The sequence below is a fragment of the Cydia strobilella genome, chromosome 16 (genome assembly GCF_947568885.1).
Source record: "Cydia strobilella chromosome 16, ilCydStro3.1, whole genome shotgun sequence".
Lineage (NCBI taxonomy): Eukaryota > Metazoa > Arthropoda > Insecta > Lepidoptera > Tortricidae > Cydia > Cydia strobilella.
In genome coordinates this window covers 6,432,662-6,459,028 of record NC_086056.1, presented here as the reverse complement: position 1 = coordinate 6,459,028, position 26,367 = coordinate 6,432,662, and the positions used below count along the sequence as shown (strand labels likewise).

At 36.5% G+C, this 26,367-nt stretch overlaps 1 protein-coding gene across 1 annotated transcript; it reads left to right on the top strand.

The window, feature by feature from the left end:
- Nucleotides 1–20,623: 20,623 nt before the first annotated feature.
- LOC134748163 (esterase E4-like) lies at nucleotides 20,624–25,039 on the top strand. The gene is made up of 3 exons (XM_063682870.1): nucleotides 20,624–20,852; nucleotides 22,371–23,647; nucleotides 24,615–25,039. Exons 1-3 carry the CDS (start codon nucleotides 20,676–20,678, stop codon nucleotides 25,036–25,038), a joined length of 1,878 nt encoding a protein of 625 aa, XP_063538940.1. The 5' UTR covers nucleotides 20,624–20,675; the 3' UTR covers nucleotide 25,039.
- Nucleotides 25,040–26,367: the final 1,328 nt, after the last annotated feature.

Below are 26,367 nucleotides of genomic sequence, written 5' to 3'. Positions count from 1 at the left end.
TGTCACCAGGCTGTATCTCATCAACCGTAATAGCTAGACTTGAAATTTTCACAGATGATGTATTTCTGTTGCCGCTATAACAACAAATACTAAAAATAGAATAAAATAAATTAATATTCAAGTAGGGCTCCCATACAACAAACGTGATTATTTTGCCGTTTCTTGCGTAATGGTACGGTACCCTTCGTGCGCGAGTCCGACTCGCACTTGGCCGGTTTTTTTAAATAACATAGCTATGAGCTTTGCGTTAGCTTTTCGAATGATCACGATGCACAACCCAACTTGCATATCACACCTCAGCGGTTTGAGTTTTAGTTCTATTTTATCACCATACTATCTATAATAGGTGTTACTTGATTCAATCCCTACGGCAGTCGCCTGTCATGCAACGCAACAACCCGTAGCTTAAGTTATGTGATACTTGCTGCAAATTTTTAAAATAATTATCGCAAAAATTTATACGATATTCCGGTATTTCGGGATTCTGGAATTCCCAAACCCCGTGCCTAAATAGAAACGCAACTTACTCATATACCTGTAAGTAAATGCCGCTAAATGGTACTGCACATCACAGCATTATACAATACAATACAATACAATAATTTTTATTTTCAAAAAAAGGGTAACGTTTACAGGTCTTAATGTAAGTAAACAGTGGTTTGTTTCACCTTTTCAGCTGTTGTACAGCATGCAAATCCACGAAGGCATCTTAAAAATATGTAATTACATTTGAAAACTTAATAACTAACAACAACTTAATAACTAACAACATTTTATTATTATTATCAAATATTATATAATAACAGCCATTCATATGTGGTAGTTATAACCATAACCATTAAGATTATTATTATTTACAATTTTACACAAACTGTTACTCTACGACCTACGTTATTTAAAAAATCTTGAGTACTATAGAAACACCGAGCAAGAAGCCAATTTCTTAAGGTTTGCTTAAATTCATTGCCTTCGAGAGCTTTTATTTGAACTGGCAACTTATTATAGATCACAATACTTATATTAAAAGCATTTTTTTATAAATGCTAGTCATACATCGTGGCTGATTGAGGCGATTTTTATATTGTGGTCTTGGATTAGCACAAAACAAGTCTGAACGCTTTAGGAAATAATGTTGTGAAACATTGTGCAACATTGTGCGTTTCAATCACCAATCAGAAAATAAGCTGTATGTAGACTAGCTTCTGTAATACTTGACCCAGGTGCAGCTAATGGCCTATTATTGTAAGTAGGATGAACTTCCCTTGTCGTTAAAGAAGCGCCTTCGAATTCCCAATACTGTATCAATTTGTGTCGTTTGTTGCTTCCTGTGGAGGTGTGACGCGGTACACGAATTATATATATATTTTTTTTTTTGCCTACTTTGGTGTCCCACTGCTGGGCAAAGGCCTCCCCTCGTTTTCTCCACTCGACCCTGTCATCGCCATTTTCCCACCATTTGGGGTAGAATGCGTCCAAGTCGTCCCGCCATCTCCTTTTTGGTCTGCCTGAACCCCGTCCGGCACCGTCTATGGTGCTCCGTGGGTCCCACTCAGTAACCATTTTGGCCCACCTTTCCGGGTGCATGCGACAGACATGTCCCGCCCAGTCCCACTTAAGCTTAGCGGTCTTGACGCCTACATCTGCAACTCTAGTTCTGGAGCGTAATTCCGTGTTTCTGATTCGATCAGTTCTACGAACACCTAATATACTACGCTCCATAGCTCGCTGACCTTGATTTTAGGGCCTCATTCTATATAATATTTCTAATACTCCGTTCAAATTATTGATATTGATTCAAATGTATACTTTCTATTTTGGTACACGTTACGTTTTTATTAGTGAAACTAATCTCCACAATTTTAATACAGGTCAAAACTAAGTTGGAAGCGTTATTGGCTAACATAATTCATAACCATAAATTAAGGCTCGCAGAAGAGAAAATACTTCTGTATGTGATTATCCAAGCACAGCAGAAATAAACATGCTTCATTTTGGGTACACATTTGGGAAACAAGGAGACTTGGCTTTTAAATTTCTCCTTTTGCATTCTACCTTAAGGAAACGAGGTTCACTTTTGCGAACTTTTACTCAAAAATTGGCGCAATCACTGGTTGTTAGAAAAGGGAAAAGATATAGGTAAGCGGTGCCGAAAACAACAGCCATCAGAGGGTAATAAACTAGGCGTTTTAGGTTTCGTCACGATGGTTCTGAATCGATGACTGCTTCCCATCAGGCGGGTCGTCTGCTCGTTTGCTGACTATCACATAAAAAAAATATCAAGAAAAACTCAATGCAATAAGCCACAAGCCGGGGTTTGCATCGACGGTACGCGTCGACGGACGGTAAACTGGAGTTTAGAAGATGAAATAAGATAAGAAATACTTGTCTTTATTTATAAATACAAACGCAGAAGAAAACATTATGAAAACTTACTACGAGTAATAGTGCCACGAAATGCCTCATCTCGGTGCTGGTGCTCGAAGCTGGTGATTTATAGCGCTGATCTTCCGATGAGACCGTCACCTGTAAAAATCACAGCAAGTAACACAAAAATAGATATACAGCAACACACCTTACAAATAGAGTAACCTCTACGAAGCTAACAGTGCTCAATAAATTACTGTAAGACTTTACGTGCTGAAATGTTGTTACCGGACTTGGTTCCGGGTTGCAGGGGATTATGCGCACGACAGGGGACGCGGTGCAGATATTAAATGCACCTGGCTGCTTGCACACGGCCTAAAGATATACAGTAGGCTAGACTTATCACAACCGTTGATCATCGTTGAACTGGTTGAGCCGTTTTTGTTACCAACTGTTCTTTGCTATTTATAATATAAAATTCAGCAATAGACATCAGTATACATGCTTATATGCTTGCACAGTACACTTGTTTGCTTGCTTATTTGTCGTACAAATTTGTGTGCAAATTTTATTCGGAAACCACTCACTTTGAAAAATTATCTTCTATGTGTAGGTACAAAGAAAAGGTTACCTATCACACACAAGACATGGTGTTTAACAAATTAAGTGGTGATCAACCTATTTAATGTATTTATAGAGTAGCAGATTTTTTCGTGATTTTGCCGTTGGCTTTAGAATAATAAGAGACACTCGGTCCATCCACCTTACATATTTCGCCCCTAAATAATTAAATATCAGTACCTTACTTTAGCTATTGAGTCATTATCTTTTTGCACTAAGTAGTTCCACTGTATGGCTAGGTCCATTGCAACAGGGCAGCATCTACCGTCATAATGAGATGAAAAATAATTCGATTCAGCAAGTTTGCAAGGCGGAGTAAGATTTTAATTTTTATTCATCTTATCTCTTTACTTATTATGCAAGATGACGTCTCATTACTTTATAATTTTTAATCTATTCTCGGTAGCTTTTAGAAGATTTAGAGGAAATCTGAAATGTTATTGATTGTGTTGATATAGCTAATACTTTTGTTTTGTCAAAACTCCATTCATATTTTTTGGAACCATTCCAGACATACTACATTCTTCTCTCAATTATTTTTTTGTTGACATCTAAACCAAACAAAATAATAAGCGCTGGTGGCCTAGCGGTAAGGGCGTGTGACTTTCAATCCAGAGGTCGCGGGTACAAACCCCGGCTCGTACCAATGAGTTTTTCGGAACTTATGTACGAAATATAATTTGAAATTTACCAGACGCCTTTCGGTGAAGGAAAACATCGTGAGGAAACCGGACTAATCCCGATAAGGCCTAGTTTACCCTCTGGGTTGGAAGGTAAGATAATATGGCAGTCGCTTTCGTAAAACTAGTACTTACGCCAATTCTTGGGATTAGTTGCCAAGCGGAACCCAGGCTCCCATGAGCCGTGGCAACGCGAGGAAGATGATAATGAAATAAATTCACCAATTCACCAAATCTAAGACCAGAGAGATATAATTTATAATATGTAATATAGAGCGGGCCAATTGAAATTGAAATATTTATTGCAGACCGTGATCCATAGTGTGTTAGTATAGGTACAATTAATATTTACATGTAGGTAACATAGGTAATTAAATTATGGTTAGTTATTACATAGGACACAAAACAAAACAAAACAATTACTAAACACTTACAAAAAAAATATTAAAGTTACACAACATAAAATTACATCCTAGACTGGGTAGGCGCTCTAACATGAAGCTCCATCCAGTGCTTCTGAAAAGGACATTCTAGCCTATTGCTCACTAAGGTCAGGATGCCATTGGTACCGCCACGAACACGCTGCGCCAGGGATGCGACTCGCTTACGTATAATCGCGTGAAACCCATCTGTACGCGTTTCTGCAAACATACCCGAGGCACTGCAGTGTCGCGGCAGCCCCATTAACATCCTGAACCCATTATTATACTGAACTCTTATAGTGTTCAACGTTCTCTGCGTATACTTCACCCACAGGCTGCACGTGTAGAAGCTTTGGCAGTATTCCTTAAAAAGGGAGATGATAAATGCATTTTAACGAAAGATGTCGATACGAAAAGAGAATTATGAATTATAAAATAATGTAGTTTGTTGCATAGCCCAAACAGGCACATGAACCGACATTGGCAGAATTTTGGAAAAAGATTTCTGCTTCAAAACTAATTAACCAACAAACGACTATCACAATGTTTCAATTCAACGCTTTTATTCAGTCGCTACTAAGGGCAGTATTCTCAACCCCGCGAAACTCTTATCATTCAAATCGACACTTTTTCTCAAGATCCCCCCCTCTTTAAAGAACAAAGGTATTAGCTTTATGCTTCTCGTAAACAAGGCGAGATAAAACCCCCTTCTTTCATAGAACTTTTTGTTTCAAAGCAGTTTAATTATGAGAATAAATTAAATTTCTTGGCTTTTGAGTTTGAACTTAGTTTTGTTTTGTTTTGGTGTGCTATTTGTGAGTATTGTTTCGTAGCGTGTATTATCTACATGATGTTTTTTTAACGCTAAATCATATTTTGGCTAGTGAATATGAAGGTCAAAAATTGGCTATTTCATTTTGGCTGATCTGATGTCAATGTTTTCTATGTGAGAGCAGATATTTTTTTTCGATTTCGGGGTTGCTCCCGCAGTAACAATTACTCAGTATGACTGTGATAAATATATTTTATCAGTCATATATGACCTATGGGTATACCTCGCAAAATTTGGCTACGGTTTTGGTACCTGAAGAAAATGTAAATAACTTCATGCAAAGACAACTCTCAAGTCAAGAAAATCAAAAAAGTAAACCTAAACCGGTCAGTTTGTATAGAAATTGTATACCTACACTCGTGTTCAGAAAAACATGTTTTATAACGAAGAAACTTTTAAGTTATTAATCTTTAAAATTACTCCACATCTTTTAATTAAATTAGTAGACTCAGACCACGCTGTCTTTTCACAAATGTGGCAGTAAGATGCATAACACTTGGTATGAAACTTAGCGTGGTCCAACTACATCTCACAACGTCCTGTCATACTCAGAAAAAAGTATAATGTTATTGCAAACTTGCATACATTATATCCTGTTATTTAGCAAAGGAAAACTATCAAATCCTAGTTATCTACTTCCTAAACCGTTTCAGTCATTCAAACTCAGAAGTGTCCATTAAGAAATCAACGTAACATTCAGTAGCAATTCAGAAGCAATTCCGGGCGTACCCGGCTAGTCCCCTATTAATGAAGTATGGTATTTTATTACAATTTAGTTCGGGTCACGACCGTGGCGGTCACACCTGCGCTAACTTCGTGACGTCCCTACAGGCGGCGTCAGGTACTTGCAGTATTGGTGAATCATTTGATACTTTGTCGTGTCAACATTTATATTGCTATTTTCAATTCTGGAAAGCAGTCTTTCTTCGACGATAGACGAAAAAAATAACTGGTTTCTTTAAAAGAAAAACTACTGATATAACTATTAAAGAGGCATTACAAATCTTTACTCCCCGTAGAGAATAGAGATATATATATAAGTAGTGATGACAATTTTCATGGACGTGACAAAAGCTTTTGACAGATTATCACAAGACATGAGTTAAATTTCCACAATTTATTTTGAGTTTATTTACTGAATCTGAATATACCACCAAAAAAATTTGTTCTGGTTAATGTTCCATCTGTCATAAAAAAAAAACAGTTGTAACTCATCTGATATCAACAATTCTAAATATGGGTACCGTAGGGTAGCATTCTGGGTCCTCTTCACTTTACCTATTATCAAAAATGTTACATTGTTCTATTTGCCGATGCCTGTTCTGATCGAAACAGGTGATACCTTTTAAATCGGAAGAATTAAACGTGGTTTATAACTACCACTACATGGCTGAAAAACGAAACAGATATATCAATCAAAATCCACGTCTACGCCAATGTTAGCGTCCAAAGGGCTATCCTCACCGAGAGTACCTAATTACAGTAAGCGCGTTGTTTGGAACTAGGCAAACTTGCGTAATTGAAATCCCGTCCACCGGGGCACTTATTGAATAATAACACAACTTCGCCTAATAATGTTACGGTTATAACTTCAATCTAACCTACACTGAGAGACGAATGCGTTTTACCTTTTACATATAATTATTTGCACTAAAATCTACAGCCCATTATTTTTAGGGTTCCGTACCTCAAAAGGAAAAAACACACGTATCACGATACCTCCAAAAATAAAACATTGTTAAAACTTGTGTGATGTACGAAACCCTTGAAACGCGAGTCCGACTCGCACTTTACCGGTTTTTTAACTTAAGAATAAATGACAAAATGTATATTTGTTATAAACAGTTTTTATTAATATTGACTGTACTATTGCAAAACAAAAAAGACTGCTTCTTGATAATAGGCACAGTTTTTTGTTTAATAAATTGGTATTGTGTTTAAAAAATATTAGGTATATATAATTAATGTTTTTATATCCATAAATAATGAAATGATCTCGTATACTTAACCTTTTGTCTGTGTGTGATAAGGATCCTGACCGAATATTTAGTCCTCTATTTGCATTTTGTAAGGTTAATACATCATGAACACTTGAACTGATATTAGATTTTAGAATCGTTTATCTAACAGCGTTAGTAAATTGGGCTTCGGTCCTCGGACTATGTCCCAACGGAGCAGGTCTCCTTTTGCCTGTCAATGTTTGCTAAGTTACCTATTGAAGCATGGGTTGAGAGCTCTCTATGGAAACGCCTATTCCAAAACGCATTGACAACAATGAAAGCCCGAGCCCAATTCAGATTGAACAACTTGTTACGGCTTAGAACTGGTTTTGATAAGACCTTTACGATCGTCTTGATGATTGACGTTTCCCATGCACCAATCAGCATGAGCGATCTGCAAGAACGTGTCAAAATATGATCAAAACCGTAACAAATTATAAAATCTGATTCGGGCTTTCGTCCGGTTGAGATTGAATGTATCTGCCAAATACATATACATATGGAACTGGTATACCTTTGAACACACACTAAAAATGGAAACCTTAGAGACAGTTTCAATTTTGACGGAGGAAAATGTATATAGAACCGGAGCTACAAACCGATACAGTAGGTACAGTAGACCCTGGATTATCCGAACTAATTGGGACCGAGTCCAGATCGGATAATCGAAATGTGGACTTTTGGGACAAAATCAAAAAACAACAACTACTTACATAAAAATAGTACAGTAAGAGTATAGATAATCCAGGTTCGGATGATTGAGAGTTCGGATAATCCAGGTTCGGATAATTGAGATTTTACTGATAAATATATATGATTGCTCCTTTTTCAGATCTACTTATTGAAGACACCCCAACGTTCATACCATCGTAAAATATTATACTTAGGTTAGTTACTAATTTAGTTTTCTAGTGTCTATTTATTTCTGATACCATCAATAAACTTTAAATAGGTAATTAGTAATAAAAAGAAAACATGATTTATAACAATTTAAGGTCAAACAGTGGTACGGCCAAAAATGCGCCTTAATCCATGTAGCGGTCGCACACCTCAACTGCATGTATAGTTAACGCTAATATCTAATACTGAGCTCGTTCACTTACCTGTACTAACAATGGCATTCTGTTAAACAAAAGTCATTATTTCTTTTATGTGAGCGCGTGGCCTTTGTGCCTGAGCGCTGGGCCATTGTGTGTGAGCCTCAGGCACAAAAAGGCCACGCGCTCACCCAAAAGAAATAATGGCTTTTGTTTAACAGAATGCCATTGTTAGTACGTAATAAGTGAACGAGCTCACTAGAGATAGCGTTAACTATAACCCTGATACCGTAATATAGAAAATGTGAGTTGTGTAGGCCCAGTGTCATAGTAAGCACCTAAGCAGACACCGTAGCCCCCGTTAGCGCTTTTCCAACTACCTGATGAATCCGGTTCTCAGCGCACTGTTGAATATTGAATTGATGTTAAATCTCCATTTCTGAATTCAGCTCCACTTACAAAGCTAAAGTTTACATATAGGTACAGTCGCCATCAAATATATCGGAGCGGCCGAGGTGCTCAAAAATATCTGAACACGCACTCTAACGCCTTGACAACAGAGGCGTGTTCAGATATTTGTGATCGCCTCGGCCGCTCCGATATATCTGATGGTGACTGTATAGGTACATAGACAGTGTACAAAGGCACAAAGACACAATATTCCTATTTATTTCCTTTGAGATTTCCATTGTCCCGAGAGCAAACAGCTCTATAAATAATTTGCCGATTTACTCAACTCAAACGGAACATTTCCATAGATTTATAAGTCTGCTAGTTATCTGTCTGGGGATACTTGCTTATTATTTACTAGTTATTTTTCTGTAAAGAAATCTAAAACGTTCGTACTTTTTCAGCTTTAGTACTAAATAAATACATACTGTTGTTACCACTTCAAGCACCACTAAACTGAAATAGATTAAATTTGGTATGGAGATATTTTGAGGCCCGGGGAAGACCATAGACCATATTATCAATCATTATTACCATTCGACCGGTCTGGCCTATTGGGTTGTGACTCTGCCTGTGAAGCCGATGGTCCTGGGTTAGAATCCCGCACGGAGAAAAAGGATTACAAGATTGTAGTATCGGTTACAATAAATCTATTTTACTAATCGTTCTGGTAGTATTGTTGGAATTTTTTCTATCCGTGCGGTAAGGGCATTTATTTGTGTGATGAGCACAGATATTTGTTCCTGAGTCAGGGGTGTTTTCAATGGAATTAAGTATTTATATATTATATATATCGTTGTCTGAGTACCCATAACACAAGCCTCCTTGGGCTTACCGTGGGACTTAGTCAATCTGTGTAAGAATGTCCTATAATGTTTATTTATTTATTTATTCCAAGCAGACAAAGACAGGACAGAAACTAGTTTCATATAATTTGTTTACACAAACACATTTATTTACCGCCGAATAACAAGTTCGGGTACTTGTTAGGTACTTGTAACTCAAAGTTGCCTATAATTATGTGATACTATAAAGTTGCCATAAAGGGAATACATAGGATAGAGGGGTACTGTCATAGTAAATATTGTAGTTACAGTTAATTTACTGCCATCTATCGACACACGATTAAAACTAAAGATAAAAATATCAAAAAATGTATATAAATTATTTTTAGGGTTCCATACTACTACTACCCTATTACTAAGACTTCGCTGTCTGTCTGTCTTTCTGTCCGTCTGTGACCAGGCTACATCTCATGAACCGTGATAGATAGACAGTTGAAATTTTCACAGATGATGTATTTCTGTTGCCGCTATAACAACAAATACTAAAAACAGAATAAAATAAATATTTAAGTGGGGCTCTCATACAAGTCATACAACAAACGTGATGTTCTTGCCGTTTTTTTGCGTAATGGTACGGAACTCTTCGTGTGCGAGTCCGACTCGCACTAGGCCGGTTTTTTTGAAATAATTTTGACCCATGTTCTTCTACTGATATGTGTTAAAATTGTTAAATAACAAATGAAACCGTCAAGGCCATCTGCCCGAGAATAGGCCAAAGGCTGTTATTGGTGGTAGCGCCATCTGTGCGAGAATAACATTTTCTTGATATCCAAGGCACGTTTTTTCCTTTGACTGTATTCATCTTATACGGAATTGCATAGGTCTTTGGTGATACTTATCTTTTATTTACTCAGCCCGATAGCCCGTGTCCTCAATTTCCCGAAAACAGTTCTTCAAATTCAATTTAACAACTATAGGAAACTATAAGTATTTCGTCTGAAGGAAAGAAATCGTTTAACGCCCGTCTCGACAAATAGTCGGGTTATCGGCAGTTCGACCGACAAAGGATGCAATTTGTCAAATCAAACAACCCCACAGCTATGTCGACGGGCGTAAAGGAGTTGTTAAAAACGTTAAAGAAGATGGCGGTGCTAATCTAAAAACTGTATACAGACTGTATAAGTCTGCCACGGCTAAAAATGATAGTGATTCCTATTTGTTCCATTTAATTTTATTCCAACAGTTAAGATTTTCATTTTTGTGAATTTCTACTCTAGCTAGTACGTCATGGAACAAAAAGATACGGTAGGTACGGATTGCACGTTCTCCCATGGAATACACATATATACATGTCACATTTCCATTTGTATCTATTCTGATGGAATGACCATATTTTTCTTCACTTTTTTTCAACATTATGGGATCTTTTTTTTTATTATGGGATTTTTTAGTGTAGAAATCATAGGTTAATAAAACAATGTATAATTTTTTGGTAAATAAACTATTTTTTTTTTATATAAAACTTTTGATGGTGATTTTATTTAATTATATCTACTAAATATGTACATACATACTTCAGAACTGACGTGGGTGACTCCGCATACCACAGGAATAAATGGGGATGGTGTGAATCGGCGGCATGCGGATGTGGAGAACCGGAACAAACAATTTTATTTATTTTTTTTATTTTATTGGTATTAATTTTATTGATATTTATCCGTCACATGGTGCTAGAATGCCCGAACATCAAATTCGGTCGCAATTAACATTGAAGAGCTGAAGACCTTGACTGGGAGAGCCGTGTATTATTTTAAGAATTCTAGTTATAAATTTAAATTTTATAATGCAGTGAGATGTAAAGATATGCCATACGATCAATAAATAAATAACTAAATACATTTGTGTGTCAGACACACCTACCCTACTTAACTGGTGGTTACTTTATATCACCTTCGTGTTATTTAGTACATTATCAAAGTTACGAAACTAAAAGGATGGCTTTAATTAAAGCATTGTAATTTAACCTAACCTAACGTAGGGTTTCTCTTTAATTTCGTCTATATTTTATCTGATAATTTAATAGCTTTAAATGGAAGCGAATAGTTGTTGAATTTAATTACGCGGGATCGTAAATTATGTCCGTGTCAACATTCGCAGTCTTAAGTCCAAGGAGTTTCTTTAAACCATTTCTCGTCTTAAATTTAAGTATTTGCACAAGCCGTGCCAAAGTAGATAATTATTTCCAAAGTATTTTTAATACTGATACTACTATACCAACATTAAAAATGTAAATTCTGATTCGAGTTTTAAATATAAAATTCCAGAAAAATACGTGTTAGAAATACAAAATTCATTCTTAAAAGAACCTAATGAATCCCTAATGCCTAAATCAGAATGTTCAACAAGACGTTCCATTCTCGCTATTCAAATTCAAAATCAGCCAATCACAGTTCACTCTGCAAATACGTCATCAATCATGACCGAGAGGAATCGAAATTTGAAAATCTTGCATGGCAGGGGAGCAGTCTGAATGGTAGAGCTTTATCGTTGGATCCTTTATTTATTGGTTAAGGAAAAATAAAAATCTTAAGGCCTCTAATCTGTTTTATTTGTGCAGCATCTGTAAGGATGGATATCTGATATGGATGCATCTTTTTTATTTGCCATATCTAGAAAAGGGTTACAATATGTGTTTAGGAAAATACGGTAGCCGGTCTTATGAGATCAAGTAACTTGAAATTTAATGCAAACAAGATTGCCCGTGGCAATTTTCAAACCTTGTGGTATAATCATAATTTTTATTTATACATAATACCTACTTATATGTTACTATTTTTCATTTCTTTTTTTATACCACGTCATGGGAATCAAGCATACGGTCCGCCTGATGGTAAGCAGTCACTGTAGCCTATGAACGCCTGACATTCTTTTGGGTGACATTAACAATGTTTAAAAAGACATTACGTAATATCGGCTTCGACTTTTTGCCTGTTTCTACTGACTCAGTCAGATTTTCTGACTTCAGCATGTGTTAAATCTACCCAAAAGACCACCATCTGTCTGATTCTCACGGCAGCGTTCACTTTTACGGTGGATGTTGACCATCGGATTACTTGCATTAAGGACTGATGTTTTTATACGCACCTTTTTAGACATTTTATCGTCATCGTTTGTTTATTACAACTGTCGATTATTTTGATGGCGGCCCGTAGAGTGCCAACAAACGGCTTATGTCGTAAAATAAGGGATTTCGGGTGGAAATTTTAGTGGTGTTGGTGAATTTTTGCATTACTTTTATTACACTATCGATATTACCTGTCGTTTGGCAAAGGAGTATACGTATATATTGCCACGTTGAACCGCGATGGACAACCTTTGCATAAGCTTTGTCTAATGACCTAATTCTCAAGTCTGTTGATTTTTGGACCATTTTGACGCATAGTCCTTTGATTTGGCCTCTATTCTAATATCAGTCGAGAGGACGTTTTATTCGAAATATAGTGTCAGTTGCAAACAACTTTGTTAAATTGCGCATGACTTGATGTCGAACGATATGGCAATCGGCCCCCGACTCTAGTTTGTCTCTGAATAAAAAAAACAACGGATGCGTGTCATGCGCGAAAAAGATTGCATTACCGCTCTTGTAAGTATAAAATTACTTTGTTTTGTTGAAGCTTATGATATTGATGTAGATAAAGCAGTGTATGTAACTGTACATAATTAGGCATTAAAATACTCCTGTGATCCTTTAATGAAACTAATTTAATTCGTTTCAGAAACCCAAGTCGTATTTTAATGCATTTCATCATCAGTCACATAAACTACTATTTTCTAAGAAAAACTAAATAGCTCCCTTATAAACAACCTCGTGTTAGAACCGTGTCACACTCGTGTGAGGTCAGAGCAGTGCAAATAGATAGGACGTCGCACCTCTTATTTCCCCCGGGGCGACCACTCATAAGTCGCGTTTTGTTTGTTTCGTCTTTATGCTGTAAGACGGCGAGAAAATGCAACCTCAATCCAAGAAAAATTTGAATGGAAGCATACCTTTATGTGAGAACGTTTTGCGGTGTGGACTACAAAAATGATTGAAAAAGTGTTTTCTTTAATGGGTAAAATGTTACTTAAATTCAGTATTGAAAGATTTGGCAATTAAATAAACACGTACTTATTTACATCAGTGTAAGCAAACTTTTTAAAGCATGGTGAGATTATATAGCGAGAATTGAGTATTGAGAGATGTCCTAATTTTCGCCATAGGTATTTTGACGATTTTTTCTGCCCAACGCGTCTTCCAGGCGGATAGCGGATAGTAGGTGGACGGTGGAAACGGTGGACTTGGTCACTTTTTCTTTAATGTATGATATCTATTTCAGTTTATAATTTATATATAGTAGTGTGACTACTTAAAAAAAAACTAATCAAAAAATATTCGATATAATAATTTGATTTGTTCCCTAGTTAAATCATACGAATATTTTTATTGAGATGCCAAGTGATCATTTGTCAAGATGAAATTATGCTAAAAATTGGTTGTGAAATGACATTCGGCAATGATTTAGAGAACCATTCTAAACTTACGCCTACAATTACAACACGGAACAGACGCTAACAAGCAAAAACTAAATAACCCAAAAATAAACTAAAAGGTATCGCGCATCAACCGTAAGTAATATAAGGGTAACAACATTTCCAGGTGGAACTTGGGAAGTAGCCGAATTTAATTAGTGTCCGGTCGTCGTGTGGCCACCGCCGCAGCAAGTTGGAGAATATTCTAAAGTTACGCGGCTTACTCCATACAAACGTAGTCCCCATTTTCCTCTCTGGATATTAAAATGATGGTTTTTTGTACATAATTTGATGTTTATTAACCATAGCCCCCCCCTCCCCCTATGTTTGACTTTTTAGATTTTGTGATTATTGTCTCGGAAAATTAAGCTTAAATACTTTGCGCCTAAATTATTTTTAATATGATCAGTTCAGATCAGATCAGACGCACGCAATTGGTCGGTTTTTATTTATGATAATTGAAAATGTTGGTTGGCCTTGTTTATTCAGTATCTTTTCGTAAGTTAAATCACAGTAAAACAGTTAAATCTATCTATATTCTGCGGAGTTACCTATAGGTATCACATCAGTGCTTAAAATCATAAAGGAGCTAAGATTTTTATTTGGAATACCAATTACCATGAAGCAATAATAGCAGATTATTAACCAATCTAACCAAAAAAAAATCAAAATATAACCGTAACAGAGTTGTTTTAAAGTCCCCACAAATTCACTTTTATTATACTCCTTCCTTAGCCACTAAAACCCAGTAATACCTAGGCAGGTGTAAACACAGAAATGGTTTATGCCTCAGCGGAGAGCGTTCGTGTGTACAAAGTTTATGGTCGGAAAATTGGCTTAAGTCGGCAAACAGGCTTTGTTGTAACTTCGCGAGTGTGCACTGCCTTAGTACGAGTATATTTATTTACCTGGTAGTTTTTTGGTGACAATGTACTTGTGCATCTACCTTTATAATAACTCTTATAAGGTACTCTTGTAAGACATTTGAGATATAGCAATGTGTAATACGCTATTATTTATTGTATATTAAATACTAATTAGTTTAAAATTATTTTGTTATTGACATACCATGTAATGCTTATTTTACTTTATGGCAAATAAACTGAAACTGAAACTACTTTATTGAAAACAAATAATAGTTATCATGAATTATTTATGTCCTATCCATATACATATTATATATGTATGTAATCAAAATAAACCCAAATACAATTTCTTATACAATAAGCACGAGAAATACCTATAAATGCACAATAAATTATATCTATCGCTTCTTCTTCGTCGTCCCCTCATGACTGAGGATCGTGACCAACAACTATGTCCTTCCATTTAACGCGATCAAGGGCTTTGTATCAAGACTATCAAGGGCGTATGGATCAAGGGCTATATATCGCTACCACAATCAAAATCCGGATGAAACCTCAAAATTTAATCCAACAAAACGAATCGGCAAAACAAAGCACCGAATAGGTCCAGAGTTACGGCATATAATTAAAAAATATCCGAGTGTTAACTCACAATTTATTCGAGGTGCCTCTAATTGGTCGAAGCGGTAATTTCCCGTAGGACCGCGGGCGCAAGTTGGGAGATGCAAGTGGAATACATTTTTGAGGAGTGTTTATTAAATGTCAGGGCTGTTTCACAATGTTATTGCACGTATTTGCGGTATTTCCGAGCCGAAACCTCCAAGAAAAGAGCGTCCTCCCATCTTAAATGCCGGCAGCGCACTAGTAACTAACCCCTCTGGTGTTGCAGGTGTCCAAGTGCCACGGTAATTGCTTCCCATCAAACGATTCGTCTCCTCGTTTGCCTCCTATATCATAAAAATATTTTAAAGTACAGCTCCAGCTCCATTATAATAAATAAATATTGGCCAAAAACATGTTACCTTTTTTTAATACTACGTCAGTGGCAAACAAACATACGGCCCGCCTAATGTTAAGCAGTCTCCGTAACCTTTGTATGCCTGCTGCTACTCCAGAGGAGTTACATACGCGTTGCCGACCCTAACGCTGCGTCTTACGTAAGCGACCAACACGCGAACGTGAAGCAAAGCGGCGCGGTGGGCCCACGGCGTTCGCGTTCGCAACGAGATCGCCCACGTAGGACACTTCTATAGGTATCAATAGGTAAGGGTTTTCAAAACCATTTTTGATAAATAAAAAATGTAAATTTTAATTGGCCTACAATTGAGCATTGTTCTCCAATAATTAGAAAAGAAAACTGTTAGTCTTCTCACTTACCCCATCCCCCGTCACCCGATAGTATAATTCTCAAACCGCTTGAATCATTTGCTAATGAGGCTCTCTAATGGGGTTACTTCTGATTACGATTAACCGTTTCTTACGTAATTGGGACTTCTGTTTCTTTGTGAAGATTGGTATAATTTAATCATTGCGTGAGACAGCGGGTTAAAATGGGACCGCAATTAAGGTATTAGGTACTTCTAAATGCTTCGCTATTAAGATGTTAATATATCTGTATTAAAAAGTTGTTTTCAACTACATAGGTACATATCTTATCTTACCTTTAAGCGAGCAATTCTTGTATATATGTATATTTTATACACGGTGTTATTTGAGCCACAATTATTTAATCCGATAAATATTTAAAAAAATATTCGTTGTTTAGTTTTCTTAACAATTCTATTCGACTGGTAATTATACACAAGATACTTCGTCGTTTTAGTGACATCAAACAATTGCTAGGTACCATCGTAAACACTGTTAACTGACCTTTTGCATACCTTACTGCAACGAGATAAGGTTTACCAATGGCCAGTTGTTAAGGGTGTTGCTCATTGACAAATAACTTGTCAAATGCTAGTTATTGATATTGTTGCATTACAGACTTGTAGTCACTCTACATGTAAAAATAATAAAAGATTATAAAAAAATTACCCCCATCAATCGATTCCCCTATCGATTCTGAACAAACCGTTTTTAGGTTTTCAGTAGGTCATGAAACACCGTGTATATTTCGGGGATCTCGGAAAAGGCTCTAACGATTTCGATGAAATTTGCTATATGGGGTTTTGGGGGGCGAGAAATCGATCTAGATAGGTCTTATCTCTGGGAAAACGCGCTATATGTTTTCGGAGCAAAGCTCGGTCTCCCAGATATTTCATATAAATAACACGTTACAGTAAGTATCTAGAAAGGTTTGGACCCGGGTATGTCCTCGGACCCGGGTATGTCCTTAAGCTGCGTCCGGAACCGGATATGTCCTTAAACTACGTCCAAAAGAGAGGTATGGGCACTGTAAATGACATCTCGCTTTGTGTGGTAGGGCACAGGACAGCGGATGTCATTCCAGATCTAGAGCAGAGCCCAACTGGGGAAGTACCTCCACCTTACAGAAAACCGCAGCCAAATAACACTAGACCCTACTCATAGTGTTGTGTTCCTGCCGGTAAGTAAGGTTGCCAGAGCTCAACGAGGGAGAGGACGGCAACGCGCGTGTAATATCTCCGGTGTTGCAGGCGTCCATAGCCTACGGTAACTGCTTACCATCAGGCGGACCGTATGTTTGATTGCCACCGACGTGGTATAAAAAATATATGTTTGAGCCAGATTTTAAATCCGGTGCAACTAGAAGTTTCTAGAAAAATAATGTGACACCCTAACACCGCGCGGAATTGAATTCCAACTGCCACAATACGTTAGCACGCGAAATATAAATAATATTTGTTACAAGTCGACGGTGAAAAGCAGCGGCGCCATATTTCACGCACAGGTCTACATGGAAACCTACTAAACTGAATATATTCCGCATAAAGAGGCAAGCAGCTGCTTTTACACGGTACGATATGTGGACTTGGCCTGTGGGACTTGCCACATGGTTCAAGTCAAGAGTCGCAAGAACAAAGTACACGGTACGATATGTGACTTGCCCTGTGGGACCTGCCACAAGGTTCAAGTCAAGAGCCGCAAGAACACAGTATACGGTACGATATGTGGACTTGCCCTGTGGGACTTGCCACAAGGTTCAAGTCTAAAGTCGCAAGAACACAATTAAGGATGACTCACGCTAAAACGGTCCGAGTGGCTTCCGACACTTCATTTTCTATGATGGGTGCACGGTGATCACGAGATGCTTTTTATAGAAAATGAAGTGTCGAACGCCTCGCCCCGGACCCGGACCGTTTTAGTGTGTCATCCTTCTGTCGCTGCTATACATTCGAAGATATGCTCTTATTTTAAAACGACATGTTGATTTGTTGAAATAACATGAAACTTGGAATGAACATTAAAGTATTTAACATAATAAATTTCTAGTACCATCTTTAACTTGTATTAGTTTTCGTTGCTTTAGTAAATAGCAATAGAAACACATGTCCGCAAATGTATGAGAAAATTGAATGTCAACCTGTGCAAGGTGCATTTCACCCGTGTAATCATGAATTAGAAGTTTTTTTTTAAGTTACACTCAATTTGAGTTAGACCAAGATAAGTCTGCAACGATTTTGATAGCAAACGCAGAGCAAGTGTTATTTTAAACGTCAACTTCTATGAAATTATGACGTATAAATAATTCACTTGCACTACGTATTCTATACGCGTGTTTTTTTTTTTTAATTAACCGTGCAGCAATGTACTACAAATATTACGACATAACATGACATGACATTATGAGATACGAGCTTTTTATTATTACAAGCTTTTTATTAACTTGCAACGTACCTATGTTAGTAATTCCACATGTATTTAATATCTGTTTGTACGGGTACGAACAAGTCCTCCAAGTCGGGTACGGGTGTCTTGCAAGTTAAATTTGACCCACTTCCCGTTCATCGCCGTTCCATCGGTTTGCCGCTGTCTTTGTCACATTTCGCAAGAAAGAACGGGAAAGAACATACACGCCAAGTGTCAATTTTGATCGAATTTTGTCGGTTTTTATTTATTTTAAAAACGTTACCTTACAATATCGAAATTCTAAAGCTATGAAATTACTATTTATGTTAAGATTGTTTTTTCTTCTTTTTTTGTTTATAGTATCACATAATAAATAACCGAGTAAAGTAGGATTAAAAGTCAGAGTTAGGGGTTACTTTGGGAATTAATTGTATCGAGCGAAGTTTCATAATTCGTGTATCGGAAGCTATGTTGTTAAAGATAATATAGTCAAGAACTACATATATTTTTTCCACGTCTACGAATATCAACGCCTCTTAGAAAAACATGATCATATAATGAGATTTTTCGCCTTCTGGCTCAGGGAACCGCCTGAAGCTGAAAATTTGCATACATATGTAAGTCGAGTGACAATGCAATATTATGGTACCACCGAGCTGATCTGATGATGGAGACAGGAGGTGGTCATAGGAACTCTGTGATAAAACAACGCAACCTAATTGTGTTTGGGGTTTTTAGTATTGTCTCGATGAGTATTAGTTGCCTTTGGAAAGAAAAGTCCAGAAAGCGATAAAAGCTTGTACCAAAAATGAAATTTTTGACAAAAACTTATTACCCACTATCCACACGCGTTAACAGTTACTACAAAAAGCTAATTAGATTATCTCTTTGATAAGGGAATGGGTAAGTATATGTTTAAGATGCACTAATGCGGTCGGAACCTCTAAAAGCACCCACTCGGTCGCCGGACACCAGAAATGTGTCCGCAACGGATTTCTTATGGTAATATATATTTTGCACTCCCTATCTGTGTTATTTCCTCTCCGACTCCTGTATAATAAAATACGTTTCATATCCATGGTTTTGGGCTCCGCTTTTACCTCCATTATTAATGAATTTCGGATGATTTGCCTTTGAAGCCACGCTGAGAGGCTTTTTAAAACGTGACGAACATTTTGCGATGATACGCGAAAATATAAACGGATTTTCCAACATAATAGGTATGTATAATATAGGTATATATTATCTGTATTATTAAGTACATAGGTACTTTTAAAAGTAGAGTGTGATGGTAACAGATAATTACAAGAGAATAATCAACTGTACTGCGCGCAAGAGGTTTGACATACAAAATATTATTTTAGTCAATCAAAACTTTTTTAATAGCGGGAAATTTTGTATTGGGTAATATTCAAAGCTGCATGTGGTTTATATTTATGGAGAAGGGATAACTTTCAGTAAAACATGTCAGTCATAATGACCGTTTTTCGATGCAAAAAAAAAGAACTAAGAGTTTCGTCTATAGACCGGAAAGGGCCTGTAATACGAGCAATACACATGTACTTTTATGAGTTCTTGGCAATGTATCAAATATGATACATAACCGTTTCATGTAAATATTCTGTGTTAATTTTTTTTAAATACGGTCACTATGTAAATCCTAATACACTAACAGATAGTAAGTGCCTTAAAATGCAGATGATGCAAAAATATATACGAATCTACGAAATAAGTGCAAAACTTACAGTACGAAATGAAAATTGTTGTTTCCGCGGCGCCATGTTGATTATTACTAATTAATTTACAATGACACTGTGTGCATTATTTTTTGCTATGATAAAGGAGGGTTGATCGACATATTTATAGCATAATTTTTTTGTTAAGTAATAAAGCGAACCTGCTAGATTTTTTAATATTCTATGTATCACTGGTGTTACGATGCCAAGATAAGGGTTAAAAAAATTACATTTTTTTTACTTTTTAGTTTATTGAATTTTTTTGTTCTATTTTTATTTTTAAATATCCATGAACAATTATTTGTTAGTAAGAGTACAGCCTACAGTTTAAATTTTTCATTTCATCAGTACCTATGAATTGTGCTTTTGCAGCAAAATTTGTAAAGATGACGCAAGTACCTAATGGATATCCATGATTTGGATTAACTTTATCTATAACGGAGTTCCAAGTGATAAAAAAACCTAATACAGTATAATATAATCTCACTATCAGTTATCAACTGTAATTAGTGATAATAACACTCTAGAATCTGATTTTTACAAACATGTTGTGTTTTATAGTAATTTGCTGTTTGGTAACTACAATATTAGGGGAGACAGAAAAGAAAGTGGTGATTTTAGACGAAGGTGGTGTGGAGGGAGAGAAATATTGGAACGGTGATTTTTACGTGTTCTATGGAGTACCGTATGCAAGTGTACCGAAAGGGAAATATCGATTCCAGGTAAGTCTCTATAACTATGACTAAATAATTTGATCCTATATGTTAAATAATGAGAAGCTTACGAGTCTATATTACCTTCTGTTGAATCCCTGAATTCGTTCGAAAAACCGTTTTAAACTTCACTGTTGCAAGAGTTCATTAAGCATTTAAACAAAAGCATCACAATGCGCAATAATATAAATTAGAAACTGACCCCCGAATTCCAATATGGAGGGCTTTAACGGAATATCTTGTTACACACAATGCATTGCACCACATTTTTCTAGGAAATAAACATATAGAACTGAATCACAATATATGAAACCTATATTACTCCATCAATTGAATAATATAAAGTGACATATGAGCGTGTAATAAAAAAAATACGCAAATAATGGACTGTTAGCTGATGAATTAGAGAATTTAGTGTCCCACTGCTGGGCAAAGGCCTTCCCTCGTTTCCTCCACTCGACCCTGTCGTTTGTACTTTCCCGCCAGTCCATTGTACGCGATTAAGTCCCGTGTTAGTTTTAAAATTACCATAGGTTAGGATAGGCAGGATACACGTGTCGATGAGTTTGTGCCATTGTCGCTTGAGACACAGGGGAAGGTCACCCTTTAATAGCGCCTTCATGGACCAGAAGCTCTTCCAGGCGTTGTCAATACGTCTATTGACCTCTGTCCACGCATGTAGGGGTGGACGAGAAGTTCTTGGGGTCGTGGATGAGGTGAGCTAAATGACACTCGTAGTCCAATACATGCACGTATAATATTAACTTGGTGATACAGAGGTGTTATAATATTACGGTAAGCGGACGGACTCGACCGTCCGTCGCAAGATTGCTGAGAGAATGGCTGTTGCCGGCCCCACTGCCCCGCGCCCCGCACCATGCATTGCGTCGGCGACGGCTCCCTAAGATGCCCGAACAAAGACGAGGCGTTCACAACCTCTATGGTTTGCCTGTTTTCGAAGGAGGCTAGATGCCCGAGTAAATTTACTCATCAACATACTGTATATCCTGCCCATCTACCGTGACCCTGTGTTTTGCTCTATTGGTCATCAACTGAGTTTTCGCTCTGTTCATTGTGAGTCCAATCTCAATGCTCGCTGTGCTGAGGTCTTGTAGCATGTGTTGCAGTTGAGATACCGAGTGGGAGAAAAAGGACAATGTCGTCGGCAAAGCGCAGGTTAGTTAACCGTTTATTACCGACGACAATGCCCAATCGACAACCCCTAATTAATATTAAAAAAAAAAACTTTACAGGGCTGTATCTCCTAAATCGTGCGTCGTAGCGCAAAAATAATAAAATTTTCGTTCCGCTTGAATACCCCACACAATGAATAACCTATCACATTAGGACATGAATGTTATCATCATCATCATATTTGTATTATTATTTCATTGCATGTTTGAGAAAAGTACTATACATACCTCGGCGTGAAAAGGGGTTTCCGGCCTCATAACTATTCGGCCGGCGACCCCTTACTTCACGGCCTTTTTAGTATTGTACTATAATTCCGATATCTAATTCTTCCAGGCTCCTTTACCACCTGAACCATGGGGCGGAGTAATGCCCGCAAAAGTCAGAAGCACAAGATGCTTCCAAACATACCTTACTGGCGGAGATGAAGAACCTATCATCGACGGTGAAGAACAATGTCTAGTTATGAATCTTTTAGTGCCTAAAATTGCCACGGACGATAACTTGGTGCCAGTAGTAGTTTACATACACAGCGGAGCATTTTCGGGTGGAAATGGAAACATGGCGCAATTTCATTACCTAGCAAGGCAGGATGTTCTCGTCATCAGTTTCAACTTCAGATTAGGTGTACTAGGATTCGCTTGCCTTGGCAACAAAGAAATACCTGGTAATGCTGGTTTAAAAGATACAGTAGCTGCATTGCGGTGGATCAATAAAAACATCGCCATGTTTGGTGGAGATCCCAAGAAAGTGACTATTGCAGGATTTAGTGTTGGAGCCGCGATGGCAGAACTCGTCGCACTATCTGATACTACTGATGGTTTAATCGATAAACTTATTCTTGAAAGTGGATCCGCGCTATCTCCTTTTGCTATCAACAGAGATCCAGTTAGCACAGCGAGAAATATGGCAATTTCAGTTGGTTATAATGATACAGGCAGTCTAAGAGATTTAACTGAGTTCTATTTAGAAACACCGATCAAAAATTTAACTGCGTCTGGTCATAATTTTTTCTTACCCAATAGCACGTTTGGGTTTTCACCTTGCATTGAAAATGTTCACGATAGTATTGAAGCATTCTTAACTGAATCTCCATTAGATATTATGAAAAAAGGTAAAAATAAAGAACTGGCTGTTTTGACTGGATTCGCTAATATGGAAGGGCTCAGCAGGTCTATTAAATTTGACGAGTGGAGTGAGATAATGAACGAGAAATTCGATGAATTTTTACCCGCTGACCTAGTATTTAACGAAAATAAGATAAAAGAGAATTTCATCAAGGAAATAAAAGACAAATATTTCAAAGGTGAAAAAGTATCCCATGATACATTACAAGGATATGTTGATTACTTTTCTGATTCGATGTTTAAGTATTCAATAATAAAATCAGCTAAATTACACGCAGAAAGAACTGAGAGGCCGCTGTTTTTGTATGAATTTTCATACGTTGGCAATTTGAATGCCAAGCACTTTTTCTGGGACAAAATAACAGGAGCTAGTCACAGAGATCAGACGGCGTACATTTTGGATTTCTACGGTTTTACGAATAAGGATAGTGACCTCACCACGAGAGACCGAATGACTATGATGTGGGCTGATTTCGTTAAATATGAGTAAGTATTGTAATATCCCGTTCAAATTAATTATACAAATAAACAATTCAGATATCAGTAGCTGTAAACACGTTTGGGATGTATACATGGCCAACTTCATGAGATACATGTGGGTGAATGCTGTACAGTTGGTTGACAGTGACTATAAATGACTGCTTGAGATGATATTATTACGAATTATAACTGCTGATTTATTGCATTAAATTCAAAAAAAAAAATTTTGATTTTGGCATATTTTTTTTCATAAAATGTTTAAAGTTTACCACGATGCATCGCATTCCATCCAAGCTTGTTTCCCTGCTGTTATTTCAAAACGACTTAAAATTTGAATCCAGATAATATTCTACGTCAGACGGATTCCGGAATGTCGAGTTGAAATTCAAAATTTTCTGAAACACTGCACAGACCAGGAGTACTTTTGTTCACTCACATGGATGCTTCCAGAAAGAGATCATTCGATTGGAAACCTCTGTTTGAACCAAACTGCATAAACGAATTGACCGATATAGGTACAGAATTATTGTGATAAGAGATAAAATTTATTTGTATGCATAAATCTATAAGAAAAATAAAGCTAAAAATATTTTAACCTAAGTGTCAGCGTACTCGGCTTTGTTGCTTTAAATATATTATGACAAATTAATGGCATTCATAATACTACAGAACTTATAGGATATATATATATATATATATATACAAACTTAAAAAAAATATCCGTAAATTTAAAGTAAATAGGTACTTATTCAGGCAATTTACCATTTTAGTTAAAAGATGATTTCCATCTAATTTTTCCTGGTTTGCGTTCCTTATTTATTTTTTAGTTATGTACAGTCAGCAAAGCTAATAGCTTGGCACCTCTGCATACAAATGTGTATGCAGGGGTACTAAGCTAATAGTTTTGTTGACTGTACTTACTCGTACCTACTTAGTAGAGTTTATTTAACTACTTTCCTTTTTATTTTTCCAGAAACCCAACAGCTTATGAAAGTCAATTGATTGAAATCAAATGGAAAACATACACAAATGACGATCTTAACTATTTAAAAATTGATAACGAACTGATTATGGATAAAAATCTTTTTGAAGATGGATTCAATTTCTGGAGCAAGGTTTATGACAATTATTATTGGAACCCAAAAGCACCGAAATTATTTATTGAAGAACCGAAGCCTGCAAAGAAAACTGAAGATGAAATAAATGATGATACGACTAAACCGAATAGCGACAAAGTTTCAGAAGAAAAGATATACAAAACTCTTTTACGGGAACCTGTCAAATATGAACCGCGAGTTTCAGATAACGAACAAGAATCAAGTTCACCAATAGACGATTCTGTGTCAAACACTGAAGAACCCGTGTTAGAAAACAAGAACTCTAAAACAGAACTTTAAATAAATATTTACATGCTTAGTTATTAAATATAATATAACATTTTTATTGCAATAACAGCAAAGGGCAAGCAACTAGGTATCTCTGAGCCTATACCTAAGCACATATTCAAAATCTTTATTTCAACCCGTCATAGTGTAGTATTTTTTTGAATGAATATTACATACTTAACAAGAATAAGTGCATATAAATTGTTATCCTTCGTAGATATTTGAAGGGAGCCCCTTGTTTGGAGGTGTCAGTCACACTGCTATGCCGATCAAGTAACAACCTGTAGCGTTATTAATCAAAAATAATAATTAAAAGTAGTTTTATTGGGAAAATAGTAAGCATTACTGCATTATAAAAAAATAAAAGGATTAATGACATATAATTTACTAATTAAAATTTGCAATTTGCAATGATCACTGTTTAGATTCCTGAAAAAGACTAACAATAATTCTGACAACTTTTGTTCAGTGCAAAAGCTGAAGTTTTTTTTTTAAACACGTTTTGTGTTGTATTATTTCTGCATTTAGCGATTTAATAGTGTTCCTTTAAAAATAATTTTAAAATAAATTATTAGGTATATTTAAGTATCGTGCATTTTGTAAATAACAACGAATATTAAAAAGGGGCGAAAAATTAGGAGAACTTTTACAATACATAAAGTTTTACTGAAAAAATATTTTTATATCCATGTTCTTACATTTGATCGAGTAAGAGTAAATTTACTAAAAATAAGGAATACAAATACATGACACCGCAAGGACAACAGAAAAGTTCTACAAGTAGGTAACTTGAAATTACTGAAAACTGCACAAAATATTAGAAAATACCCTGTCCACCAATACAGATTTTTACTTTAGACCACAACACAACCTAAAGCAACACAAGGGTTAATATAGTACAGAAAGCGGCGTTTTGAATTTTTCAATAAGGAATATCGATCTCGAGGGGCGAGTCAAAATCGACATGGGGCGGAAAAAATAAAAGTGCGATATTTTGCGCTCCAGCGCGCGGTAGCGGCTTGTGTTTGTAACGACGAAGAAACTCAGATGACCATGCTTAATCTTTATTGCAATGGGAAAAGGCCCACTAAAGGTTAACACGGCCACAGTAAAAACCTATTGAATCGCACATTGTTTCGTAGTGTTCATTCAATTTCTCCGCTACTGCTTGGATAAACAACTATAGAAATAGGAATAGCGGAATATCTACATGGGTAGATAGCTGCATAGAGAGAGGCTTTTAGTTGATAGTAGGACACATACCTACAAAATTGATCTCATCACACTTTGACTTTTTTGTATGCATTGAGAATAGAAATTGTTCGCCAGTAACATTACCAC

What these genes read in the sequence shown, in the direction of transcription:
- LOC134748163 (XM_063682870.1), top strand. Translation starts at nt 20,676, where the DNA reads ATGTTGTGTTTTATAGTAATTTGCTGTTTGGTAACTACAATATTAGGG. An exon ending in AAGGGAAATATCGATTCCAG is followed by an intron (nt 20,853 to 22,370) that starts GTAAGTCTCTAT and finishes TAATTCTTCCAG; the next exon opens with GCTCCTTTACCACCTGAACC. An exon ending in GCTGATTTCGTTAAATATGA is followed by an intron (nt 23,648 to 24,614) that starts GTAAGTATTGTA and finishes TTATTTTTCCAG; the next exon opens with AAACCCAACAGCTTATGAAA.